General features: G+C 47.8%; 1 protein-coding gene across 3 annotated transcripts; it reads left to right on the top strand.

Annotated features, from left to right (window-relative positions):
- Positions 1-12,711, top strand: LOC114801048 (SRSF protein kinase 1-like). Of its 3 annotated transcripts, none has more exons than XM_028998997.1 (15): positions 1-156; positions 5,299-5,417; positions 5,498-5,606; positions 5,685-5,772; positions 5,858-5,945; positions 6,086-6,192; positions 6,272-6,437; positions 6,939-6,964; positions 7,045-7,231; positions 7,835-8,095; positions 8,718-8,815; positions 9,670-9,777; positions 9,869-9,938; positions 11,867-11,959; positions 12,038-12,711. In XM_028998997.1, exons 1-15 carry the CDS (start codon positions 92-94, stop codon positions 12,220-12,222), a joined length of 1,770 nt encoding a protein of 589 aa, XP_028854830.1. In that variant the 5' UTR covers positions 1-91; the 3' UTR covers positions 12,223-12,711. The 3 variants fall into 3 exon arrangements, with proteins under 3 accessions (XP_028854830.1, XP_028854827.1, XP_028854829.1); XM_028998994.1 differs by having other exon boundaries at positions 2-162; XM_028998996.1 differs by lacking the exon at positions 1-156 and adding an exon at positions 1,677-2,143.
- The last annotated feature ends 35 nt before the right edge of the window (positions 12,712-12,746 follow it).

Genomic DNA, 12,746 nt, shown 5'->3' with positions numbered 1-12,746 from the left:
CTGCTTGTGAGTGCTCTGTGGTGCTGAAGTAGCACTTGGGCGGCGAGGACGAGGACAAGGACGGAACCCGGGACGGCGAGCGGAGCGCCAGATGTGGCTCCTGGACTGGATCGAGTCCCTCAACAGCGCTGTGGCGAAGTTGACCAGCAGCCTGAGGTGCAAGTGAGTGGATGCCGGGTCTGGGGGCTGAGGATGAGGAGGAGGAGGAAGGCAGGATGCAGCAGGACGCAGTACGGAGGAACTGTTCCCGGAATTCCGTAGTCCAGTTAGACTTTTTCGCTGTATGGCTTCACGTGAGGGACATGCAGCTGCAGATTTCATCAATATTTCACTGTAGCGTCCATCCAAACTGAACACACACACACACACACACACACACACACAGCATGGTTGACCTCAGAGTTTAATTCATACTGCAGTCTGAAGTTGGTCTCTTAAACAGATCTGGATCGAGACGGGCAGCCGACCTCATTGGGTTGTAATGCTGCGTGTGTGTGCCTGTGTGTGTGTGTGTGTGTCCACACCTATACGTCTCCTTATCTGTCCACTGAGTGAGTGTGGATGTGACTGGCGGTGGTTACATAACAGTGCAGCCGCTGCATTTTATACTGTGGGCCCCACACACACACACACACACACGTGACTGATGTTGGGCGTGTGGCTCCTGATTCTGTGTCTTCACCCTCAGAAAGTCAGGACAGGTACAGAGGCGTCGTTCTCACTTCCGGTTCTGCCACAGTGCGTGTGGCATGGATCAGACGCGTGGAAACGTGACCTCGGCCAGCGGAGTCGGTCCTTTGTAAATTCGTTACGAGGATGCTGTGGTTTACAGTTCAGACTTCTCCTGCTGGCTCACCAGGGGACGCCAGGACACCGCTGAGGACACATCGGCCTTGTTCATGTGAGATATTTAGCCCAGAATCCAACATGCCTCTCTGAGTAGGAGGACGGATTTTCTCTCTTCTGAGTGGGAGCTGGTGCTGTGGAGATACAGAGTCTATTTACACGCACGGTCCACTCTGAATCCTCTTATTCATCCTGCACCAACATGACCGTCTTATTAAGACAAGTCTCGCTTTTACCATCCTTTTAATGCAAATACGCTGTTCATGATGACGGTTCAACATGCACACAACAGGGCGGAGTAAAGTCTGTCTTTCCTGCTGCGAGTGTGAATGTGTGTGTGTTGGTGAGTATGTGCTGGTGAATGTGTGTGTGTGTGTGTGTGTGTGTGTGTGTTAGTGAATGTGTGTGTGTTGGTGAGTGTGTGCTGGTGAATGTGTGTGTGTGCTTGTTGGTGAATTTGTCAGTGTGTGTTGGTGAATGCGCGTGTGTGTGTGTTGTGGTGTGTGCTGGTGAATGTGTGTGTGTGCGTGTTGCAGTGTGTGTTGGTGAATGTGTGTGTGGTGTGTGTGTGTTGCAGTGTGTGGTGGTGAATGTGTGTGTGCTTGTTGGTTGTTTGTTTGAGTGTGTGTTTGTGAATGTGATTGTGTGTGTGTGTTGTGGTGTGTGTTGGTGAATGTGATTGTGTGTGTGTGTGTGTGTGTGTGTGTGTGTGTGTGTGTGTGTGTGTGTTGCAGTGTGTGTTGGTGAATGTGATTGTGTGTGTGTGTGTGTGTGTGTGTGTTGTGGTGTGTGTTGCAGTGTGTGTTGGTGAATGTGATTGTGTGTGTGTGTGTGTGTGTGTGTGTGTGTGTGTATTACGTTGAGGGTCACCTGCAGGCAATAATGAAGCTGCTGACAGGACGTGATGCTGAGTGAAGTGACGCCTTGAATGCCTCAGCACACAAAGAGGAAGGTGTGTGTGTGTGTGTGCGCGTGTGTGTGCAGTGAGTCGAGTTTTCAAAAAGAAGATGGGGGGGGGCTGTGTTTTTTACCTGCAATGCAGTTCTGGAGTACTGCGGCCAATCAGAGCTCAGAGCCGGTGCAGGAGGGGTGGGGCTTGTGCGTGACGGCAGCAGAGCGGAGCTTTCAGAGAGAGAGAGAGCGAGAGAGAGAGAGAGAGAGAGCGAGGGCAGAGGAGGGAGAGATGAAGCAGCCCCTGCCTGTCTGCCCGCCTGCCCGCCTGCCTCTGGTTCATGGCCGTGGGCCGAACTGACCGCCTCCTGACAACGACACTGATGGGCATCCGGGCGTCCTGCAGGTAAGACGCTCCGCGGTGGGACAATTCATCTCCGTACAAGCGTCCTTCACGATGTCGATCTTGAATTTCCATTCCTGGCCACATCCTCATCCTCATCGACCGGTGACCCCGGGTCTGGTGCTGGTGGACCCAGAGACGTGGGCGGGTCTTCATTTTCACGCCTTCATCCTGCTGGACACAGTTGCTGTTTGTTAATGGGAGTTTAGGAGACAGATTTTCATCTTCATAAAGTTGCGGGTTGGAGAAACCGGCCGGCGCCTGAATGGCGGATGAAGATGAGAGGAAGGGGAGGGGGGTGAGCAGTGGGGACAAACTTTGCTCCTCACCCCCTGGGTCCTGATGTCGGGGTGCGTTGTCTGGACCTGAACGCCTTTGATATCCTTTGATCCCCGTGATGAATCGCCGCGTTGGTCCTGCAGAACCTGCCATATGCTGCTCGACTGTTGCTGTCGCTTTCATCTGCTCCGCTCACCAAACACCAAGGAGCATCATCATCACCATCATCATCATCATCATGCACCAAATATTTCATGTGGTTTTTTTTAAAGACATATTTTTTTCATGTATGTGCGTCTGGGAGAAGAAGCAGCTCTCAGAAGCTCTGCAGACTGATTGGGTTCTGCCTTGGGGAGTCTGAGGGAGTTTGAAGTGTGTCTCGCACTGTGTGTGTGTGTGTGTGTGTGTGTGTGTGTGTGTGCATGACAGAGAGCGTGTGAATGCCTTGCTGTGAGTGGGTTTGTGAAATTCTTGGAGCGCCGTTGTCTGTCTGGGGTTGTACTGGAACCCTTTCTGAGCCGCACACTTGTTCTTGACTACAAGACTGTGTGTGTGTGTGTGTGTGTGTGTGTGTGTGTGTGTGGTCCGACTCTGACGCATGTGAAAGCAGCTGATGTGAGGATCGGCAGCAGCTCGTTGCTATGGTCGTCCATTCGAAATAGAAACCTCCTCCACAGCGGTGCTGATCTGACTGATGGGAGAACGGCGGCGTTTCTTCGTCTTCACCCGTACAAACATCGGCCGCTTCTCACTGAGGTTGAGTCCCACGCTCTCATCCTCGTCCAGAGGGACGTCCAGCCCTGGCTGCAGTCTGAGTGCGTGGTGGGAACCCAGACACCTTCAGCGTCCCCACTTGCCGGGGTCCTGAAGAGCTGAGGAGCATCGGATCGCGAAACCTTCAGCAGGCCTGCTGAGGCAGAAGGAAAATTCTCCATTCTTACGTATTCGTACTACCTTTTTTGAGGCTAATCTTTTCTCTCTGTGGTGTCTTGGCTGCTGATGTTATTTAACAGACACATTTTTTTTATGTCCCGGCTACGTTTTACATAAGACGCTCAGTAGTCCTGTTTCTCAGAGTGGAGGCTGACGGGTGAAATGCACAAAATCCTTTTGAAATTGAATATACTACATATATTGCTGTTGCCATTCAATCATCGAAAGATGTCATGCTCCCCCCAGGTTCCCAGGTGGGGCAGTGGTGGCCTAGCGGTTAAGGAAGCGGCCCCGTAATCAGAAGGTTGCCGGTTCGAATCCCGATCCGCCAAGGTGCCACTGCGCAAAGCACCGTCCCCCCACACTGCTCCCCGGGGGCCTGTCATGGCTGCCCACTGCTCACCAAGGGTGATGGTTAAATGCAGAGGACAAATTTCCTGTGCTGTGCTGCTGTGTATCACATGTGACAATCACTTCACTTAAAAGGTTAGCAAGCCTGAAATTTGACTGCAAAACCAATGATAGACATCTGAGTGTCTTCCAAATGTCATAAATGTAAATGAATACATGCAATGCTGAAATGTACAAAAATGAAGTGTTCGGTATTCAGTCTGTTTTTTTCAAGGCAGTGTTGAAAAGAGGAGAATATTTTTGGAATACATCTGCTGTGATACACAGAACAGGCCAAAAGTTTGGACACCTTCTCATCCAATGTGTTTTCTTTATTTTCATGACCATTTACGTTGGTAGATTCTCAGTGAAGGTATCAAAACTATGAATGAACACATGTGGAGTTCTGTACTTAACAAAAAAAGGTGAAATAAGTGAAAACATGTTTTATATTCTAGTTTCTTTGCTCTGATTCCTGCTTTGCACACTCTTGGCATTCTCTCAATGAGCTTCAAGAGGTCATCACTTGAAATGCTTCTCCAACAGTCTTGAAGGAGTTCCCAGAGGTGTTTAGCACTTGTTGGGGTCCAGCTCACCCCAAACCATCTGTATTGGGTTCAGGTCCGGTGACTGTGGAGGTCAGGTCTCCACTTTTTGTTAAGTACATAACTCCACATGTGTTCATTCATAGTTTTGATGCCTTCAGTGAGAATCTACAAATGTAAATGGTCAGGAAAATAAAGAAAACACGTTGAATGAGAAGGTGTGTCCAAACTTTTGGCCTGTACTGTATATAATACCTTTGCTTAAGTACTTGAAAGTGGTTGGTGTGACTGGGATCCGTCATAATGTCTAAATTAAATTTCGTTTTGTTCGTTGCTGTTCCTTTGATGGCTTGATATTACCGTGGGGACTAGTGTCAATGGCTTGGCTTTGCACTTGACATGACTGCAGTCCAATGTAGCCGTGTTCCATTTTCTTGGCTTCTAGTCATCAACAGGAATTGTGGGATGATGAGTGGATATTTGAAAGGACATTTGTATGGATTTTTGGTCTGAAATAGCGTAGCGGCCAACATGCCACTGGTTTTACTACAACAGGATTTGCGTGTGTGATGTGTTCATTTCGAAGAGGCAGAAGAGTAGAAATTGACACTGAGGGCAGTGCCGGTGTAAATATAAAGACATGAGCCCATCTGTCACTCATCCCTCTGAAAATAGACCCTCAAACAGGCATCATCACACTCTGTTCCCTGCCCGTAAGTAGTTCATTGCTGCTCCCAGCAGAAGCTGTTTATGGACGATACAGTAATCTTCAAAAGGCAGCTAATCCTCATCGGGAATCTGCCGCCTCGCCTCTGCTGATTTACTGCCTTCATTTCCGCGGTGCTGCTTTAGCGATTCGTTTGATTTAGGTCCTTATTTGTTCTGTGAATTTCCGGATGGGAATTATGAGAGAAATTATTGACGCGGGGGGGGGGTTCTCCCTGAAGTGATCCAGCTAATGTGCATCAGGGGGCCATCACTAATTAGCCAATCCCTGCCTGTGATCCACAGGCCAGACCCCCACCTCAAAAATGCCTCCCTGCAGACGGACCCCGCCCTCCAGGAGCAGAACGAGGAGGTCATGGGCTCAGACGACGAGGAGCAGGAGGACCCGAACGATTACTGCAAGGGTAAGTGCGGCGTGAACAGGACCCGGCGTGGACGGTCCCGCGTCAGGGTGAGTAAAGCCGCTGGCGTTGCCTCTCTCCAGGCGGATATCACCACGTGAAGATTGGCGACCTGTTCAACGGGCGGTACCACGTGATCCGTAAGCTGGGCTGGGGCCATTTCTCCACCGTCTGGCTGGCGTGGGACATTCAGTAAGACTCTGGTTTCCTGTTGGAGCGTTGTCAGCTGGAAGTTTCTCTTGAGCAATACCCTTTTTTGTGTTGTTCAAGGTGCAAACGTTTTGTTGCAATGAAGGTGGTGAAGAGCGCCGAGCATTACACCGAAACAGCACTGGACGAGATAAAGCTTCTGCGATCAGTCAGTGAGGCTTATATGACACCTCAACAGTCTTAAGACACCGATTTGTCCATTTCATGCTGATGGAGGCTTCCTTCTGTTCCAGGTCAGGAACACAGACCAACATGACACCAACAGGGAGAGGGTTGTGCAGTTGCTGGACGACTTCCGGATCTCTGGCGTGAACGGCACTCGTATCCTCAAGTGGCACCTCTGCTCATGCTAATTGTCATGCTGTCATGTCTTCTGATGCTAACAGCCACATGCAGGATGGGACGATCAGACTTCACGGCACATCTCATTTTCTTCCATCTGACCTTGACTTGTCTGTCAGACGTGTGCATGGTGTTCGAGGTGCTTGGCCACCACCTTCTCAAGTGGATCATCAAGTCCAGCTACCAGGGCCTGCCACTGCCCTGCGTGAAGAGCATCATACGTCAGGTAATCAAAAGCAGAGTCTTCCTTCAGAATAATTATTGACAATCAAGTTTCTTTCTTCCCCTCATCCCTCTGTCCACAGGTTCTTCAAGGCCTCGACTACCTGCACACCAAGTGCAAGATCATCCACACAGACATAAAGCCGGAGAACATTTTGATGGGCGTCAACGAATCGTATGTCAAGAGACTCGCCGCCGAGGCGACAGAGTGGCAGCGAAGTGGAGCTCCGCCCCCCTCCAGCTCGGCAGGTGAAAATAAAACGGAACCGTATCAACCCACGAAAATCCTTATTTTATCCTTAGTTATTTTCTTACTACAGTACCTGTTTGTTTTATTTTTCTTACTTTTACTTTTCTTACAATCTGGATTATTAATTATTGATAGTAAAAATATGTTTTTTTTAATGATCAATTTTGTACTGATCAAAACAAAAACCATCACCAGAAAAACAATAATGTTCAATTTGATCAATGAACTGAAAGATATCACGGCAAAATGCTGATTGCATAACCAGATCATTTATCTGGATAAAATGGTGAAGCGGTGATTTCCAAGCATCGGCCGCGATGTGCTGTGCCGCCGAGACGTCTGAGGTTTCAACGCGAAGACCCGTTATGTAATGCGACGTGGGTGGTGATGACTCATGCTGGGCCGACTGCAGACGGGTGGGGGACGTCCCCCTCCTCGCCTGAATGTTTGTCAGGTCAAGTGATTGACTGCGTTCTTCTCTCTCTCCTCTCTTTGGACAGCGAGTTCTGCACCCCATCAGAAACAGGTTGGTTCGGGTGAATTTTGGTGGCGCGCCAGGAATGGAGGAAACGTCCTGCCTCCTTCAACGCCTTCGTTTATCCACAGGTATCGAAGATGTCCAAGAACCAAAAGAAGAAACTGAGGAAGAAGCAGAGACGGCAGACGGAGCTTCTGGAGAAACGACTGCTGGAGATGAAGGAGCTTCAGCCGGAAGAGGGGGAGGAGGATGAGGAAGATGAGAGCTCCCCCTCAGGTCAGTCTGACCTGCAGAAGGACCATGAGGAGGCTGGAGGTGAGGAGCTGCTTTGAAACAGCATAACTTAGTCCTACAAGATTTACATTGATATTCACAGCATATCCAGAGCACCTTACAATCAGTAGTTTCAGGGACAGTCCCCCATGGAGACACTCAGGGTTAAATGTCTTGCTCAGGGACACAACGGTAGTAAGTGGGGTCTTCTGGTTTATACTGTTTTACCCACTAGGCTACTATACGGTGGCCCAGAAGGGTCAATACAAATGCAAAGGCCACAATGGAAGTTACTCACCGGAAGTTATGGCCACTGTGTTCATATATCAAATATTGTATATTGCACATAATATTTGATATTTTAATACAGTGTCCATTATCCCTTACATAAATACATCACAGTGAATAATGTGACTCATTATGACAGGCATTAATAAACGTATTCTTGCATCGGTGCTTCACTTACTTCACATTTACAGCTTTTCATTCGGCATTTTCATTCGTGCTGTGGCTTTCGCAGCCACAATGAGAGTTAGCGCTATAATACATTGATTAATGCCTGCCATATTCTAGAAAACATTTATCACCATACTACTACCATCACAGCTACTAGATCACACCCACATTTCTTGTCTCCTCTCTCAGCTCATGCGTTGGATTGTGTTGCGGAGGAGACCAGTAATGGCCACCAGAGCTGTGAGGAGCACGACTCCGAGGACAGCAGCCAATCCCGGCATCGCAGATCTGGTGTCAAGGATGAGGAGGAGCCTCCGAACCCCTATCCTGACGGCGCTGTCACTACGGAGACGGAGCCCACCAATCCCTACCTGCCCTGCAACACCAGCACGTCGTCACACTCAGAACAGGGGAGTCCCCACGGCGCCATGACAACCAGCGACACAGAAGGTAACTGCCATTGGTCACCAGTAGCATTCAGCAAACAGGAAGTGTGAGGTCCTGCTTCACTTTGGACACCCCGCAGGCCTCAGCTCAGACAATGAACCATTCCCATCAGCCATAACACTATGACCTACTATTCAGCAGGCTGCCAAAACAGCCCTGGCCCCGTTGAGATGGGTCTGGCACCAAGTTATCGATAGTGTTATCCTTGAAGTTGCAACATGCCTTAGTTTAACAGTGCTGTCACGATCCGGTCTGGCAGGGGTTACTCCGGGTCCGAAGTTCGGACCGGAGTTTTGTGATAGTCTTGTGTAATGTTCCCTGATTGTTATCACCTGTGTATGAATATAAAGCTGCCTTGTTGTGTCTGTTTGCCATCAGGTTATTGTTTGTACCATGTATTAAACCCCTGTCTCGTGGCATCGTGTGTTTGCGTCCTTCTTTCTCGCCACGTCCAGCCATCGTGACAAGTGCATATTTCTGGTTCCCCATTTGGGGAAACGGTCTCCAGGAAGACTTGGTCAGCAGCAATGTTCACCTGTCGGTGGTCATAATGTTAAGGCTGTGTGTGAGTGTGTGGTTCCCACCATCTAGTGTTTGAAGTTTACAATATTTAATCCCCTCTTAGCTCGGTTTGGTGCTGCCAGCCTCTTCTCCCCCCTGCAGCCTGAAAACGCAGACAAGATCCAGGTGAAGATCGCTGACCTGGGCAACGCCTGCTGGGTGGTAAGAGAAACTTGGTTTTCAGGTCCACTGGTGACAGTGGTGGCCTAGAGGGTGAGGACGCAGACTTGTAACCGAAGGGTTGCAGGTTCAAATCCCTTACCACCACTGAGGTCCCCTCGATCAAGGTACCGTCCCCACACAATGCTCCCCGGGCACCTTACATGGCTGCCCACTGCTCACTGAGGGTGATGCAGGGTTAAATGCAGAGGACACATTTTGTTGTGTCAGCATGTGCTGTGCTGCAGTGTATCACTTTCAATTCATCTGCATGACAGTGAGCATGTCTGAATTATTCAGTTCTGATTTATACACAGTACGGGCCAAAAGTCTGGACACGCCTTCTCATTCAATGTGTTTTCTTTATTTTCATGACCATTTACGTTGGTAGATTCTCACTGAAGGCATCAAAACTATGAATGAACACATGTGGAGTTATGTAATTAACAAAAAAAAAATATTCTAGTTTCTTTGCTCTGGTTACTGCTTTGCACACTCTTGGCATTCTCTCGATGAGCTTCATTGCCTGAAATGGTCTTGAAAGATTTCCCAGAGGTGTTTAGCACTTCTTGGCCCCCTTACCATCTGGATTGGGTTCAGGTCCAGTGACTGTGGAGGCCAGGTCTCCACTTTTTGGACATAAGTATAAAAATCCACATGCGTTCATTTATAGTTTTGATGCCTTCAGTGAGAATCTACCAACGTAAATGGTCATGAAAATAAAGAAAACACATTGAAAGAGAAGGTGTGTCCAAACTTTTGGCCTGTACTGTATATATGCAGTGCACACACACACACACACACACACACACACATACATATATATATCTTTCTGATTCTTTCTGATCTCTCTGCAGCACAGACACTTCACAGATGACATTCAGACGCGGCAGTACCGCTCCCTGGAGGTGCTGATCGGGGCTGGATACGGCCCGCCCGCTGACATTTGGAGCACCGCCTGCATGGTAGGTCAGCAGGAGTGTCGCATGAACGTAAAATTTCTCAAATACACAGCAGTGATCAGAATGATGATGATGATGCTGTTCCTCTTTTCAGGTGTTCGAGTTGGCCACCGGAGATTATCTGTTCGATCCACATGCAGGACAGGACTACTCACGAGATGAAGGTTCACTTTTTTTATTGAGTCATTTTCATAGTGCAGTCATGGCCACTTTTGAGAATGACACAAATTCTGGTTTTCACAAAGTTTGCTGCTTCCGTTTTTATTTCGGCAATTTGCAAATACTCCAGAATGTTATGAAGAGAGATCAGATGGATTGCAAAATCCCTGTTTGCCATGAAAATGAGCTTAATCCCCAAAAAACATTTCCACTGCATTTCAGCCCTGCCACAAAAGGACCTGTTGGGATCATTTCTGTGATCCCCTCATTTACACAAGTAAGAGTGTTTAGGAGCACAAGGCTGGAGATCATTCTGTCATGCTGGTTGAGTTTGAAGAGCAGACTGGATGCTTTAAAAGGAGGATGATGCTTGAGACCATTGTTCTTCCTCTGTGGGATTGGTGTGCCACCAGTGCACAGCTTGCTCAGGAATGATAGCAGGCAGGTGTGAGAGCTTCTGCACCCACAGTGAGGCGAAGACGTATGGAGGACAGCCTGGTGTCAAGAAGGGCAGCAAAGAATTTACTTCTCTCCAAGAAAAACATCAAGGACAGACTGATATTCTGCCAAATGTGCAGGGATTGGACTGCCGAGGACTGGGGTAAAGTCATTTGCTCTGATGAAGTCCCTTTCGGATTGTTCGAAAAGGTGAGCGCTAGTATCATCAGACCTGTCTTGTGCCAACAGTAAAGCATCCTGAGACCATTCATGTGTGGGGCTGCTTCTCATCCACGGGAGTGGGCTCACTCACAATTTTAACTAAGAACACAGCCATGAATAAAGAAATGGTACATAAAACATCCTCCGACAGCAACTTCTCCTAACCATCCAAGACCAGTTTGGTGAAGAACGATGCCTTTTCCAGCATGGTGGAGCTAGAAGCTGATGGACAGCACGCCAGGGCGATTTGCAGAGGTCTACAATGCAAATATTGACTCTTTGCAGAAACTTGATGAAATTGTCAATAAAAGCCTTTGAAACTTCAATACACCACAGAAACAGCTAACAAAAAGGTCTAAAAACACTGCAGCAGCAAACTTTGTGAAAACCAGCATTTGTGTCATTCTCAAAACGTATGGCTCGACTGTGCACCCTAATTACCCTGGAGACTTAACTATTTACAGATCACATCTTTCATCATTATAGAATCTATATTTCATGTCTTAGAGAGTGATTCGGTGTTTTAACCTCACTATTTGCTGTATTCAATTATGTATAAAATCAGTGTTATTATCAGTCTATTATCGATATTTGTCTCAATAATTCAGTAAAACTTCTGGTAATATGAAGACTTTTTTGACTTTTCTCTGTTTAGATATGTTTACAATATGATCAGCATCATACTGAAAATCACATTTCTTTTTTTTTTTACAACAATATTTATTTATTATTTGGCCCAAAATCACATGTAATATGTCTCAATGTCTCATCCAGATAAGAGGTGGAAACCTTTTGTGGGACAGTATCTCAAGCTGCTTTAACTACCTCTTAATCGCTAGAGGAAGAACAGAGAACTGACCAGAATGAAATAAAATAATAAATTCATGCAAAAAAAAAAAACAGAATACTGTTGTGGTGGTGGGTTATGGTGGCTGTAAGGAAACGGACCCGTATCCCGAACCGCCAAGGTGCCACTAAGGAGCATAGCACCGTCCCCACACACTGCTCCCCGGGCGCCTGTCATGGCTGCCCACTGCTCACCAGGGGTGATGGTTAAATGCAGAGGACACATTTAGTTGTGTCACCACGTGCTGTGCTGCAGTGTTTCACAATTACAATCACTTCACTTTCACTTTCACTGACACTCTTGCTTACTCAGCTTTATATACTGGCCATGCCCACATGTACACAGAGAACTTCTTCTGAATATTGTAAGAATGTTGCATCTTCCTCCACGTCTGCATGTTCTCTTCCTGTTGGGTCTCTCCTGCAGATCACATTGCACTGATCATTGAGCTGCTGGGCAAAATTCCCCGGAAGCTCATCCTTAGCGGCAAATATTCCAAGGAACTCTTCACAAAGAAAGGTAACACGTTCTAATGAAAGGTTCAGGCCTACTTCTTGACCATCATAGATGCTGATGTGTGGTTTTTTCCTGCGTCAGGCGATCTGAGGCACATCTCCAAGTTGAAGCCATGGGGTCTGCCTGCTGTGCTCATGGAGAAGTACGAGTGGCCACAGGACGAAGCGCAGAACTTCAGCAGCTTCCTGCTGCCCATGCTGGACTTGGTCCCTGAAAAGAGGGCGACGGCGGGCGAGTGCCTGAGACACGCCTTCCTCGCCACCTAGCAGCTGGTCTCCTCGCCTCAGACCGCTCTGGTCCAGCAGACCTCCGGACTGAGCAGCATTCGCTTTGCTCTCGTTCTGTTCCTCGGCCTCTTCTCCTCTCAGCCTTCAGCACCCGTCACCACTCTGCTCATTTCAGTCGATGTAACTCTTTTCTTTCACATGATTGTCATAAGAAGTAAAAAAAAAAGAAGCCTTACGAGTGAAGGGAAGGGACCGACAACAGCGTACATACAGTATCTGGACACTTCCTGTTCGGGGTGGACTCTCGTGATGAAGTAGCATGGTGGAGCGGATCCTCACGTATATATATTTGGCCTTTTCTTCAGCGCTTATTATATTTCATATGCTTGAATGCAGATCTGTGTACATTTTTTTTTGCTTTCATCTCTCTGCAGCTTCTCCTGTCAGCTTTGGTTCTGAATGTCTTTTGCTGTGCTGAGAGCTAAAGCCTTTTTCTCTGTTTGCTGAAAATAAACATTTTCAAATGGTGGGAGAGGGTCTGTTCAATGCACGAAACAATACAC

This window comes from Denticeps clupeoides, chromosome 12, assembly GCF_900700375.1.
Source record: "Denticeps clupeoides chromosome 12, fDenClu1.1, whole genome shotgun sequence".
In the NCBI taxonomy this organism is placed as follows: Eukaryota; Metazoa; Chordata; class Actinopteri; order Clupeiformes; family Denticipitidae; genus Denticeps; species Denticeps clupeoides.
The sequence above is the reverse complement of the archived record's forward strand: the minus strand, read 5'-3'. Positions and strand labels throughout refer to the sequence as shown.